The 14,946-nt window shown below is 41.1% G+C and overlaps 2 protein-coding genes across 6 annotated transcripts in view; both read left to right on the forward strand.

Moving 5' to 3' along the window:
* The first annotated feature begins 641 nt into the window (after window positions 1–641).
* kcnj14 (potassium inwardly rectifying channel subfamily J member 14) lies at window positions 642–7,134 on the forward strand. The gene is made up of 3 exons (XM_085473982.1): window positions 642–2,604; window positions 3,534–3,851; window positions 4,902–7,134. The coding sequence occupies exons 1-3, from the start codon at window positions 1,543–1,545 to the stop codon at window positions 5,130–5,132; spliced, it is 1,611 nt and encodes a 536-aa protein (XP_085330108.1). The 5' UTR covers window positions 642–1,542; the 3' UTR covers window positions 5,133–7,134.
* Window positions 7,135–8,790: 1,656 nt separating this feature from the next.
* Window positions 8,791–14,946, forward strand: part of myh14 (myosin, heavy chain 14, non-muscle) — a 33,727-nt gene continuing 27,571 nt past the window's right edge. For all 5 annotated transcript variants that reach the window (XM_085473977.1, XM_085473978.1, XM_085473979.1 and 2 more), the window contains exons 1-2: window positions 8,791–9,222; window positions 12,954–13,134. In XM_085473977.1, coding sequence (XP_085330103.1) covers window positions 12,967–13,134 — 168 coding nt within the window. In that variant the 5' untranslated portion in view covers window positions 8,791–9,222; window positions 12,954–12,966. The remainder of the gene's footprint in view (window positions 9,223–12,953; window positions 13,135–14,946) is intronic.

Here is a 14,946-nt window from a genome sequence, read left to right on the forward strand (position 1 = left end):
GCTCATTAGTTGATAACTTGTGGTTCACTTTAAAGATTCTCTAGCATGCTGATGTTTTTTGTTTTTGTTTTTTTTTCCTTTTTTTTAATATCTGCAAATAACTTTTTATTTGAGGAACCTCTTTGATGCTCAAATAGCCTTCGTGATCTGGTTCAAACAGGGATGCCAAGTAAGAGTCTACAAGGCACAAAAACTGTTACAGCCTCCTGCTTAGACATACACCTGACCTGTGAACTCTGGAGCTTGACCTCTGCAGAAAACAGATCAAATCAGGTGATTGCTGTTCTCAACTTTTGACTCTTTATAAATCTTCCACGTAAAGCTAAGTAAGTTTAGAGATAGTCAAAATAATCATCCTCTGTTGTTTTCTTCATTTTTTCTAATCTGTTGTCAGGCGTAGGTGATTTCTCAGCCCTAACGCTGAGCTGTGTTGAGGTATATCATTGTTGTGGCTGTAAATGTAGTTATTGGCCAATATTATCCAGGAGGCAGTGCACAAAATACTTCTTTGAGAATCTGACAATGGCCATTAAACAGTTTTGCAGACACTTAAAAAGAACATGTGAAATTGTAAAGGCAGTGACATGATTGGAAAAGAAATGGCAAACAAATCATGTTTTTTTTTTTTCAGTTGGGTCCCTGGTGTTGGGAACAAAAGTTGTATTTCCTTTATCTGTGAAAAAAAGTGATGAGAATAGCTTAAGCCAGCCGAATCAAGATATCTTGGCAATGAATTATGAATGATAAATAATAACAGTAGAGATTTGATGGTTTTGTATTGTCTTTTTCCTCATGCCCTTCTCAAGTGGTTGTGAAAGTGGAGAGAAGTTTGATCGTAAGAATTGGCATGTTTCTTTCTTGTTTCAACTGCATGTTGGAAGTTATCATACTGTTTGACCTGAATTTGGCTTTGTGTTCTCTGCGTACGTTGTATATCATCACATTTCTATCCCATTGTCTTGCTCCATTGCATTATCAGCTTATATTTTTTGAAGTGTTTATCAAATGAGTCCTGCTCAAGCAAAAAACCTCAAGACTATCCTTTTAGTGTTTTCAACTATATAGAACCAATCCTGCATGTTTTTCTGATGTATGTCAAAGTTAGCCCAGCTCTACCACTCCTTGTCAAATGAAATTTTGCAGATCACAGAGTTGGACTCTTTGGGCTGCTATTGAAGTCATTCTTTTCAGCTCACCTCCTTTCACTAAAGTGACTGTGATTTAAGGTCATTGGTTGTTACTGAACTCACACTACAAGAAAGCCCATTAGCTTGCTGGGAATCCATTACTGAAAGGACTGACTGTACGGAGTAACAGAATAAAAAGTTGTGGAAGAGACACTGAAGAAAGTGATTGACCAATGGCCTTGGAGGGTGTTATCCTCTGGTTACCATTGGGCGCCATGGACCTACAATTATCTCTGTATTAAAAGAGACTGACTGTGACATTAACACCACACATAATTTCACTGACGGTATCGAGGTGCTTATTCATTACATCGATAAACAAGGCACACTTATAAATACAGAGAACTCATAGCAGATGATGGGGGCAGCACGTGTAAAACGACGCTTCAGTGCTGTGGTGGATGGGCCAGTGGAGGAGGAGGAGGTCATGAGGCTAGCACAGAGTGCTGCAGATACATCTGGCGGAGGGGGGAGCCCAGCGGGGTCAGGGACCCCAACCAGCCCCTCTCCGACCCATGCCCTCAATGGCAAAGCTCTGCCTCTTCAAAGCAACACCAACAATGCCCGGAGGCATGGTGCCATTGGAGAGTCAGCTGGAGGAGATGCAGAAGGAGAAGGTGGGTTGAGAGGAGGAAGAATGTGTTCAGGGCCCAAGAGTGGAAGAGGCAGTAGTGTAGGAGGGAGAGGGGAAGGCCGTTCTTCATCAGATCAGGATTCACTCTCTTCCCCCTCCACTACCAGCCGCCGGCGCAATAGGCGCTCAACCCGCCGGCCCCGACAACGCTTTGTGGGCAAGGACGGACGCTGCAACGTCACCTTTGTCAACATGAGCGAGAGGGGCCAGCGGTACCTCAGTGACCTCTTTACCACTTGCGTGGACATCCGCTGGCGATGGATGCTGGTCATCTTCACTCTCTCCTTCGTTCTCTCCTGGCTGCTCTTTGGATTTGCCTTCTGGCTCATTGCCTCCGCACATGGAGACCTCTCCATTCGGCTTACCTCCAGCTCAAGTTCATCTTCGGGATCAGGAGATGCTGGCTCTGGAGGAGAGTCTGATAGAGAGGCAGTGGTTGAGGAGCCATGCTTCTTCCAGGTGAACAGCTTCATGGCAGCCTTTCTGTTCTCCTTGGAGACGCAGACATCCATCGGTTATGGCTTCAGAAGTGTGACCGAAGAATGTCCTCTGGCGGTGGTGGCGGTCGTTTTGCAGTGCATTGTGGGCTGCATAATTGACGCCTTCATCATCGGGGCAGTCATGGCAAAGATTGCCAAGCCCAAGAAGCGCAACGAGACCCTGGTGTTCTCCAACACTGCTGTTGTGGCGTTGAGAGATGGAAAACTCTGTATGATGTGGAGGGTCGGAAACCTACGCAAAAGCCACCTGGTAGAAGCACACGTCAGAGCACAACTACTAAAGGTAAGTGGAAAAAATACAAATAATCATACTGATGAAAAAAGAGGCCAGAAAACAACCCTGACATGAAAAAGGTCAAAGAAGTTATCTGGTGATTGTAACGGAGTCAAAGTCAGGAATGCACCAAATAATAGAGGTTGCTACTGTGATAGAGCAGTGGAGGGAAAAAAAGAGAAAGAGAGAGGGCTGAGACCATCTGGCCCGTATTCTGTGGACCGTAGTTAATGAGAGCTTGTTTTATTTTCCCTCAGGGGTTAGGAAGATTTACCATGGATTAACTTGCCCACAATTCTTTAACTAAGGACCATTGTCCTTCGTCATCTCATTTCCTCTTGTATACTGTATCACTGTGGGTTCTGTGATTGTTTTCTATGACTACTGAAGTTTACCCTAATGTTTGTCCTTATATCTGTAGTTTGCATGTGTGTTCCCTCAGGATTTTCTGTAGGATCAAAATCTGTAGCACATTTTGGCTGCAGTGTGGAGAATTTGATCTCTTTTAATAGCATGACCATATCAAAGTTTAGGCAGGGCAGATGGGATTAAGTTTGAGGATGAAGGGAATACAATTGTGATTGCTAAAACTGGATATTGTTCAAAAGCAAGGTTGGGTGAGTGATAAGCCTATGGCTTGGCAAGGTGACTAAAGAAGTGCATAGTGAGATTCAGCTGAATATAATAACCAAATGCTAGACAATTCGGTCAGGGTAAGATTATTAATTTACAATGCTTTCATCAGATTACCTTTAGAAAATGTCAAGTGTTACCTTCAAGGTGATATCACGATGTAATTAATTAACCTTTGTTCCAATAATAAAAATCTTTCTGTTTTCTTTTTAATATTTCCTCAAAAGCCTTAATGAACTGAAATATCTAATGTGGGATGTGATATGGACCAAATAATGACTTTTACATTTCAAACCTGCTCCCAGTCAAGGGTGACACCAGAGGGAGAGTACCTCCCACTGGACAACGTGGACATCAACGTGGGGTTTGACACCGGCACTGACCGCATCTTCTTGGTCTCGCCTGTAACAATTGTCCATGAAATCAATGAAGAGTCGCCTTTCTTTGAGATGGACCAAAAAACGCTGGAGAACGACTCTGACCTGGAGGTGGTGGTCATACTTGAAGGCATGGTGGAGGCCACAGCCATGACCACGCAGTGCCGCAGCTCCTATCTGGCTACTGAAATCCTCTGGGGACACCGCTTTGAACCAGTGCTCTTTGAGAGGAAAGATGGCTACCAGGTGAAAACAGAAGTACAGACAGAAAACTCTTTTTTTCCATTTAATCCTGACACAGCTTCCAGTCTTTAAATCTAAGACCATTTTACGTCATCACTGATGCATAGCCTTGACGTCATATATATTTTACCAGGTTTTTTGATAAAATAGGAGTGAAGCTGAGCAAACTAAATATAATTCAGTGTGTTTCTCCATTTATCATTTAGTAGCAAAGCCTCAGTGGTGCCAAAAAAAGAGTGGAGTTGATGTTTAAAACTTTGATAGTCTTTGATAATCAACTTAATCCTGTCTGAGCTGCTGATTGGGTAATAGTTAGTCAATCTGCAACATTTTGTGTTACCATTAATTGAAAAGGCTATGAGTCATTCTCTTCCCTCAATTCTGCTGTTATATCTCAGATTGCATACTTTCGTGTTTACACTTGCTACTTTCAGCATGTTTACATTAACAAGCATAGCTACATGCAGGGAAATACCACCACCATGGTAATGTGTTCATAACAGTCAAGAAGTTATGTTTTCACTCTCAATAGTTGGCATGTGTTGACGTGTTGTTTGGTGTTAACGTGTGTTTCCTTGCTGTCTACAAAGTAGAAGCTAGATATTTGGCCAAAGGCTTGACAACCTATGTGACAAAGCACGTGAAAATGCAGACCGAGAATCCCGACTGTGCACAGAAACAACCAAGAGATGATGCAATCCAGAACAGCCAGACTTCATCAGCCAGAAAGCATCAGAAATTTAGCATTACACAGATTTTAAAATTAAGCATCAGCAAAAGTAAAACTCTATCAGCCCTAATTGTACATTACATAACATATGTATTGTTTTGCTCCTGGGAGAGAACAAAAGTCACTTTAAGATTGGATCTTGAAAGGCATCAGCATACAAAAATATGCCAAATCAAACATGCAGGTGAATAAGGAAGCACTCAGAAGTAGCGTCTTCTATTCAGCAATAAACATTCTTCAACTAAACATCAGCAGGGTTGTATTGTCATTTTGAGCCTTTTGAGCATTTAATTAAAAGTCACTGCTCTATGCTTTTTTTCCAGGTGGATTACTCATTTTTCCATCGGACCTATGAAATCCCGAACACACCTTCCTGCAGTGCTAAAGATCTGGCTGAGCAGAAATACATTCAGAGTTCACGGTCATCATTCTGTTATGAGAACGAAGTAGCTCTGCAGCTTGCCTCCCCCGACGGTGAGCTGGGTCAAAACCTTGAGTTTGCCTCCCCACCGACCCGGAGGCAATCCATGGCAGAACATCTCCACTACAACTGAACGGAAGGCAAAAAGACAGGAAACCGACTTCAGAGAATGAACTGATATGATGATGGGAGACAGAATAGTAGAGAGAGCCTTGAATAAACCAGTGTACAATAAAGGATAGGAAGAAACGCTATTTACAGAAGAGGAAGAAATATTTAGTGCGAACATTAGCAAGTTTGGTGTTACTCTTTTGGTGAGTTGGGTTTAGTACACTGACCTAGTTGTCTAATTGGTCCTGGCAATCTTTCAAAATCATTGAAAACTGCTAAGTCTCACATCTGGCCCATCACTACCACAGCACACAGTCTGACTCTAATACCTGACTGACAAGGGTATGCAACAGCGCCCCATGGTGGCTACCACATGTAATTGACCCTCAATTTTTATGACGGGAAGATTTTGACCTCTGTTGGAGGTAATGTTTTAGCTTCTGAGGAATGTATTCCACTAAGATGCTCACTTATCACTTTTGTTCTTTTGTTCTTTTATTTTCTTATGGTAAGTATGGATTATGCACTTTTTGACATCACGGACTTAGAATGTATTTGAGATAAGCCAAAGCAGAGCAACAGTAACATGGAGAAACAGCTTTAAACTAGCAGCGGTTTTGAGATGTTTGTTCCATGTAGATGTATTTTCTCTGTGTTGTTTGTTTTTTGGCTTTTTTCCATGTGTGATGCAAAGAAAAAGATGTTCACTGATTGTAAACTTTTCTTGATTTTAACATTTTGTGTTGAGTGGAATAGCATGATTGTAGGGTCTCAGACCACACAGGTGATCCAGATGTGATGATCGCCATGCATTGTTTTATGGCGCTACTATCAAAGTATGCTGTTATCTCTTATGTCTGTAAAAGCAGCCTCGCTATTGTTTTGGTGTGCTATTTTTGCATTATTGTACACTTTAACTGAGCTATAATACTGTAATCTTTTAAGTGTTGGTGGTGCAGACTGAATAGTGAATATAAGGCAATAGCATTGGAGACCTACACTCACTTTCCATTTCTACAATTCTGCAAGAAGTGACTGAAGATCCAACTGGAAACTACATCAGACTCCCAAAAAATTAAATCTGGGTTGTTGGGAGTTTTTTGGCTCATAAAATCATGTAATTTCCTTAGGTGGTAGGTGGTGCCTTCATAACAGAGCAGACATTTTGCAAATGTCCCTTCATCTGCATGATGTTGAAAATGTCCTTGAATTGTATTTTTTTATCATGTGCATTTGCAAGATGACCACTTTTAGTGTGCAGTATGTGCTAAGATGAAAAAAACTGAGAAATCCCCATATAAACATGCCGTGATGAATGAATCTTTTACCCGTAATATAATGTAAGCTATGTAATAGTTGCACTTTCTAGATATATTACAAAGCACCTGAGATATTTCTGTTTATTTTAACATTAATAATTAAGAGTAAATAATGCCACCTCAGTATGTAAGTGTTTGATTGCAGCATGTGTTGGCAAAGTGTGGGGGCCGCAATGCCGTGTTGAGTGTTGACCAGTAATCAGCCTGTCCGACGCACAACCTGGAAACTTGTTGTTTGCACTTTGCACTAATTATGGAGACTAATATCACTGATGAAACTTTATAAAAGCACAGTAGTGTTGCAGGAACAGCACAGGCTAACTTCAGTGCATCGATCGCAGTGTTCTGACTGATAACATATTATCTCTTATAAATAGTGTTAATGCTGTTCCATGTCTGTCTTCCCTTTCACTTCTCTATTATGGCTACCATTTTCTATTTATAGGCTGCACAGGAGGTCATGTCATTTTCTCCCTGCATCCACTTCCATGAAATGTAACTTGAACTTACAGCACCATCACTTTACTATGATGGGACTTTTTAAACACAGCAGAAAGAAATAGATGGATTGATTTGGATTCACTTTTCACAGTACAGTACATTTTATACATAGTGTAAAGCACAGAGTAGTATAATGTAATACCTCTTTTTTAAATAAATTAAGTGATATGAAATCGACAAAAGCTACTGTTCTAGGATTTGGGGGGATTTTCTGAGGAGAAATTTTTCTTTTCTTTTTTTTTGCTCCAGCAGACACTAGATATATAATTTCAGAGCTGCCTCAGGCACAAAGCACTTCCAGAAAAAAGAGAACAGTGTTATAGAAGAAATAAAACATGGGGATTCAATTGTGATTATTGGGTGTGTCCTTATTTATACTCCTTGCACTCTCTGTACTTCACCCAGTTAGCCTATGTTTTAAAAGGACATTCCACTGCAGCAATTTTACATGAATATCTTCCTTGTGTTGTACTTTCAGTGATTATTTCAGCCAATTACAGAAAATGTGACTAAACAGTTACTGAGTTATTTATAAAGGGGGAAAAAAACTTTATGATGTAAGTGAAACTGTAGTAATCAAGTGTAATTTGATTAATATGTTTACCCCTTATTTTCTTATCAAAATTCAAATATTAAATGAAAATTATATCACTGCTGATGAATCAGACGTAGAAACACAGCCCGCGAAAAGAATTGTGTTCTGACTAAAAGGACACAGAGCAGGTGTGGCACGGGTGATAAATGTAACCAAGTCAACCAAATATGATTTTTTTAGGGAATATAAACAAGGGTTTGATGCAAATCATTAATTCACTGCTGTTCAGCTTGTTTCCTTTTTTTTTTTCTTTTATTGAGCAAGCAGCACGGTGGGACAGTGGTTAGCGCTTTTGCCTCACAGCAAGAAGGTCCTGAGTTTGACTTCAATATTTAGCTGCTGACTTTCCGTGTGTCTCTGGGTGCTTTGGCTTCCCCCCACAGTCCATAGACATACAATTAGTGGAACTGAATTAACCGGTGATTCTAAATCACCCATAGGTGTAAACCTACCCCACCCAATGAACAAATGGGTGGGGTAAAAAAACAACAAAAAAAACATGCCAAGTTGAACAGAAAAAGAAAGTTTTCCTGCTTATGCTATGGTAATTCCTCGTGGGGCATTCTCTAAAGGTTCTCAGGAATTTTGTGACATGTAGGTCTGTATTAGAGAATAGAATAGAATAGAATAGAATAGAATAGAATAGAATAATCTTTTAATTATACCACAAGGGGAAATTTGGTTGTATCAGCAGCCAAAACACACTTATACAAACAGAACAGGACACAGAATAGAAGCACAATTTTTACATATTTACATCATGGACAGTAGTTACCAAAGCAGAGTACTGTACAGTACAGTATTATTGTTACAGTCACAAATACAAGGACTAGACTCTCTATTATTTTAATTTATTTTATTTTATTGACAAATTTAATATTATTTAATATATGCGTTACGTTTTGCGTGCAAACAAATATATAATTTTAAAGCAGAAGTTGAGATTTCATAGTTTCTCGCTATTACTCTGATATGATTGGTGTAAATATTTACTTATTTACTAACCGTGCTACTCTTGGAAATTTGGGGTGATCTGAATCAGGCACCTTGAATCAGATCTTTCCAAGAAACCCTGTATTGAGCTTGAAGGTGAAGTCAAACGATTCCGATCCCAGATCAGCGTCTGCAGACACTCGCTGCCAGTCAGTGGTAAACAAAGAGCGCGCAAATCCCCCTACTGTAGCGCGAGAGCGCCGCACGGCACCTGCTCCAGCGCTCCGATTTGCTGTTTGCCATGTCATTCAGAAGAAGCCCCGCCTCACGGCAGTTAGCATTGGTTAAAGGCGGAGACGTCTGCGCCGCTGTTGTCTCGATTCGTCAGCGCGAGCGCTTTATGACCGTTTTAGGGCGGAAAGCTCCCGTCGTATTCAAGAGGCGGGTCTACGGCTCGGTTCTAGATTTTGATTGGACTCGTTTCTCTATAGACCTGTCTAAAACCCGTCTGCTCGTACTTGGTTGGTCCGCTAGCAGGAAGTCCTTCTCCGAGGCTGAAGCCGCCGAGTTGCCCTCAGTGCTCTCTGTCTATTTTATTCTCACCGAGGAGTGTGTGTTGCTCCACTGTGAGAGCAATGCAATGATAAAAGCCGCATATGCGGTACGCTACACACCTATCAGGCAGGAAAATAACTCAAGAAACAGCCTCATCCCGGTTCCCCTCACACCGCAGCCTTATCCACACCTCAAAGCGGAACCTGAAGGTAAGACATTTAATTGCCTTTACTCTAATCCAACTCGTAAATAGCCAGTGTAATATCCTCAACGTATCATTTTTTTAGTGGAGCTGGCTAACCTCGTATGGTTAGTCTAAATGCGGTGGCTTAACGCCTAAATGTGAAACAGCAGAGGGGCTGGGGGCATTTAATTTAGGATTGGTCTTTGTGCTAAAAAAGCCTTTCATCGAAATGACCTGAAGTCTGGCCAAGAAAAGCAATTATTCGACCTTATTTTTAACATTCCGACCCATATTACCAAAATCTGTTGGTCCATTGTGATTTTTGTGTGATAGTAATAATGGTAATGATGGTGGTATTAATATTATTATTGTTATAAATAATAATGATGATAGGAAAAAAGGCTGTTTTTGTGGCTGCCACATGCATGCCGTTCACAGTCATTTAAAGGCTGGGGCCCATATGGTTTTTCATGTCTTACGTTCAAGGTGTGGTTGTCTTCGTCAGGTTTTTTTTTCCATTTGAGCTGAAGCTACGGTTTGAAAATGCAGGTTAGTTCACAGAGCTCCAGCTTCGCAGCTGGACTGCTCCTGCAGGCGCCGCACTGCAATTATTACAGCCTGTGGGTTTTTTTTTTTAAATAATAATGTCACCTTTTCCTCAACGTGTCCGCTTTAAGTGCGCAGATGCCACGGTATCGTCCCCGATGCTGTGTGCCACTTGGCATCAAAGCTGAAGAAAAGGCGTTTCCAGCTCCCCCACCCGTCACGCGCAAGCACCCACACAGTAATTACACGCGCACACACATACAGAGAAAAGAGGACCCCCGCAGTGAATGACCTCAGTTCAAACTCACAAGGTATTGTCTAAGGGCTGCTGCTCAGTGTTCAGGGTGTTGCTATGGAGGAGAGCAGTCAAGGTTTGGCAACTCCAGCTGCTGCAGGACGAGTTTGCTGCTTTAGTCCACGATGTACTGCGACATCCTGGGATACGACCGCCTGTGCAAGGAGTTTGCTCCAAGTTAATCGGTGGCATCGATGAGGCTCAGCAGCATCGTGCACTACAGTTACAGAGCTGACAATGCAAAGACCTGACTGATGATAGGGCTGATTGAAGAATAGCCTGTGGAAACAGGTTACATCTCATGCATTTTCTCTTCGTAGAGACATAATTCATATGTCAGATTGTTATTTCTAAGCCCAAAACGAACAATACACTCTGACTGCTAATAAGTTTTACCCCAACCCCGATAGAGCACATTTCTTTGTGGCCTTTAGAGGTATTAAATGCATATTAGTCAGCCACATGATTCACTCACATGACATGTTTGTACATTACTTCATCAATGCTGGCTGCAGTAAACCCATGTTTGTCTTCTCCTGGAAATAGTCTGTATATAGTCCCAGGCAAATAAAGTGTTTGTTGTTATATTTATTTAAAACTACATTACCCAGAAATATGAGAAAGTAGTAAGAAATAGACTTGGGGCTGAGTGGCACATGTGGGAAGTTTGAACTTAATAACAGTTGCACAGCTGTTTTATGTCACCCTGGGATCACATATTTTCCATACTGACTGTCTGGGTGGTGGCGACTCTTTTGTCAGCATGTTTACTCCACACCCACAGTTGTATTAAGGTTACAGGTATGGTAATCACAGGGCTGGGGACAGACGGGCCAAAAAAGTGAGATGAATAGCAAGAATCAAGCTCGATGACATACCTGTTAAAGCATGGCGGATAGGCCTAAAGCTAACACACTCACCCTATACGACGGCACAAAAGCCTGTCTGGTCAGACTTGACTTGTTCAAAGGTAATCCCTTGTGCTTGTTTCAGAGGAACGTGTATTAGCTCATTCCTTCATAAAACTGAATTCTGTTAATTTCAATGACCTCACACAAAAAAAAAATCACCTGCATACTCACCATTTAGACCATCAGATGCCACAGATTTATATTAACATGACACTAATAGCTGAAGCTGGGATGCTAGAAAGATTAATCAAAAGGTTAATGTTATTTTAGGGAATCTAATTATCTGTTAACTAACAGATAATAAAACCATCTTGCTATCAGTGGTACAGTAAGTAGGTCCCAGGTTCAAACCCTGGCCCTTCTTGTCCAGTTAACAGGTTTTTCCCTTTGCTTACAATGATTTTCTCTGGGAAATCCAGTTTCTCCCATTATCAAAAAACCTGCTTAGTTAATGCTTCCTGTTTCAACCCAGATTAAGATTCTCTTTTGCAAGAAGGTCTTAATCTCAAGAGTTTCGCTTCCTGGTTCAATAGAAGATATGGAAAGTCTTAAAACACCTCTTGGCCTTTATTTGGGTAGATTAAAAAAACATTATCTAAACCAACTTAAATATCAGTATCATGAGGACAAAAATGAAATGTGTGCATAGAATCACCAGGCAAATCTGCAAAAAAGTATAATTTTTTTTTAGCTGTTAATACAAATTTGCTTTACACATGAAACATCTGCAGTTTAAGACCAGGAGGAGACTGAAACCCAGTCCTGAGGGATACAAGCTCCTGCATTCCCAGTTCTATTCCCAGGCCTAGATAAATGGGAGGGTTGTATCAGGAAGGATATCCAGCATAACATCTGCGCTAAATCAAAAAGCCTGGATAACCATCTGCTGTGGTGACCCCTTGGCATTAGGGGAGCCACCTAAAGCACCTATACCTTACTCCACTCCGAGCATCTCTGCTGTTGACATAGATTTCAGTTCAGCATACTCTGAGCGCATTTTTGACATTTCAGTTTTTTTTCTAGATAAATTTTTTTTGTTCTGTTAAAAGTCAGAAAGTATCATAATGTAATAATTTATAATAATGTACATTATCACGTCAGCAGCTCACAATATCAACTCAAAATGTCCTCACTTTACTTTCAGAGATTCAAAGAGATTAAAATAGCATCAAATATTCATTTTTGTTTTACTGATTGTTTCTCATTAAGTGATGAATAAAATAAATAAAGCAGTGGTAACAGCTGCCACACCTGCAACCGGGCTTTTCTGGTTGGCTTTATTGCCCCTCCTAGTATATTTCTTAGTTGTCTGAGTAGCTGAATCATTATGTTGTAGTACTGCAGTGATCCTGGCTATAGTTTGCCTTCATGTGTTAGATTAGCTGCCACTTTTAGACTGTCACCTCGTCTTCCACAGGACCCCAGCCCCTAAGGCGAATCAGCATTTTGGCACCACTGTGTCCAAGTCCTCAGTGAGAGGGCCTCTACAGTTTTATCTCTGCTGAGTCCAGTGGGCTCTAGTGCCTTATCTATTTCAAGTTAACAATAGATCCAGTCCATTTTGATCTCCTCTTCTTACTGCTTTCCCACCCTTTTCCCTTCCCATCCTTCCCCCTCTTCACTGTCATGTCAGTTTACTCAGTGGATTGATGTATCTCGCTGTTCCTCCACCCCTCCAGCTCTCCACCCAGCCATCTCTCTGTCTTTCTTTCATTCCTGTCTTCTCCTTGATTTGCTGTGTCTTTCAATTAGGCCATCGCTGGCCAAAACTCGGCTGGATATGGCTTGCGTGCTACTATTGCTCTTCCTATATATGTGGGTGCGTGGTTGGTTGCACATCAAGTGTGAGATGTCTTGGCACAGAATCACATTAGTATCACAGTACGACAGTCCTTTATATCCTCTGCAGAGCTCCAGTTTGTAGGCCTGTGGCAAGAAGTGGCTCAACAGGGAATGACTTTTTGTTGCGCCCTTTTTTTCATGTCTAATTCTCTCCTTACCTAGTGCCAGAAGTACCATGTCCAGGCCAACGGGGGGCGGTGCCAACGATGTCACCCGCTTCCTGTCATCGGGCACAGCGCCAGGGTCTCCCAACTCCAACAACTCTATGTTCTCTGCTGCCAGCCAGGCTGACTGGGCAGCTAAGAGGCTGGTGTGGGTGCCCTCAGAGAAACAAGGCTTCGAGGTGAGCTGCCATGACATGCGGTGCACGAGCACAAACATTTCAAATGCAGGATGTTAACACAATAGACAAGTTTCACTTGTTTTCTCATTCCTTCCTTCCACTGTCTGAGTTTGTTAATCCCCTGGTGAATTATTGGCCCTGAGTGTGTGCCCTTAGTTAAAGGTGTGTCAGACAGGTCAGGCACAGACATGGGCTGTGTGTGTGTGTGTGTCACATTTTTTATGTTTGAGGAGGTTTTTGTTACTATAGCAGTGCTCTATTTTTTCATCTTGTTGGATTATTTACTTTTGATTTGTGATGGTTACTTACATATGTAACTATGTAAGGTCTAAGTCATCAGCAGCGATTACCTCTACCTCTATTACCTCTAAGCATGCACGTCAGCTTGATAAGACCTCAGAGGGTTAAGTGTAGTTAGTATCACAGGCACAGTCTTACAATTTAATATTTTTGATTACGTTATTTACTTTTGTCATTTAAATTGTTTTACTTCCACTTAGTTTCCAGTTGTGATTTGCTCATTTCAGTTTGGCCTTTAGTCTTTAAAAATATTTAGTTTCATTTTCTTTACAATTTAAATGTGGGTGTATCCATCATGGACAAGTTTTCACAAGCTCAGAAAAGATATTACAGTAAAAAGAAAAAAACTTGATGTCATTTAGACATTCCAGTAAAAAGAACAAACAAAAGCGTCACCATGCTTGTTGTGCTGAAACATTTAACCACATTGATCCGTACTAAAACTAAGCACATGTCTCAGTTCAGAATTTATCTTTATTTCATTTATCTAAAATGTTTTTCACACCTTATTTGGTTAACTGTAACAGCCTTGATCATGAGGCCCTCATGTTATTTGTCTCACTTCACCTTGCTACTTGTCTAATGCTCATGACAAGTTTGCAGTGTGCATGTTGAAGGAAGTGACATAAGAATTTGAAGATTTGTCTCACAGCCTCTCTCTGTCTCTGCTGGACTCGTTTCATAAAAAAGCTCTATGAATAGAACAATACGCTCCTTCAGCCTCCCAATGTTAAAGAGGCCTTTGCAGAGACACTGACTTCATTTTACAATCATGATCAAGCACACACACACACACACACACACACACACACACACACACACACACACACACACACACACACACACACACACAGAAAGGCATGCACACTGTCATCTAGTTTCATATTCTTAGCTGGTAGTTCAGTGTGACTAACATTCACCCACATGAATGCAAACACGCACAAACACACACACATTTTGCGTGTTGTGCATATCAAGTAGTGGAGAGAATAAAATGCAGCAGAGCAGGGTCCTGCAACATGGTCAGAGCTTGAGATCAGTACTTCCTGTCCAACAAGCACGAGATCAGCAGCGTGACAAAGGAGGTCGTCTCTGTCCTCATCTGTCACCGTCTATTCTCGTCATGCTGTCAAATGTAATGACACTCATGCTCCAAACCACACTTGGTCCCATTCTGACAAACATTTCTTTTTAAATATAGTTACAATGTTTGCTGTATTTTAAATGTGGGTAGGAGTTTTTTCTTCTTCTGAGGTGTAGTAAATGTGTGCATTCATTTTGGCAGTTTTCTTTAGCAAACTTCAAGTTATGTGAATGAAGTTCGACCTGATGTGCAGGCTTTCTGTTCTCCTCTAAGCTGAATAGAACTATACAGCTTAATATGCTTGATACAGGAAACTGTTTAACAGTTCGTTTGTTTTTTAAGTCAAAGATACATTTATTATAAGTGTCATCTGTTTGGAAAGCTGTTCTGAGTGATTTTGAGTCTGCCAAGTAGCATCTTCATAGCAT

The sequence above is a fragment of the Copadichromis virginalis genome, linkage group LG11 (genome assembly GCF_057382275.1).
Source record: "Copadichromis virginalis isolate Kocher_CV1m ecotype Utaka linkage group LG11, C_Virginalis_male_GT1.1, whole genome shotgun sequence".
NCBI classification, from domain to species: Eukaryota; Metazoa; Chordata; class Actinopteri; order Cichliformes; family Cichlidae; genus Copadichromis; species Copadichromis virginalis.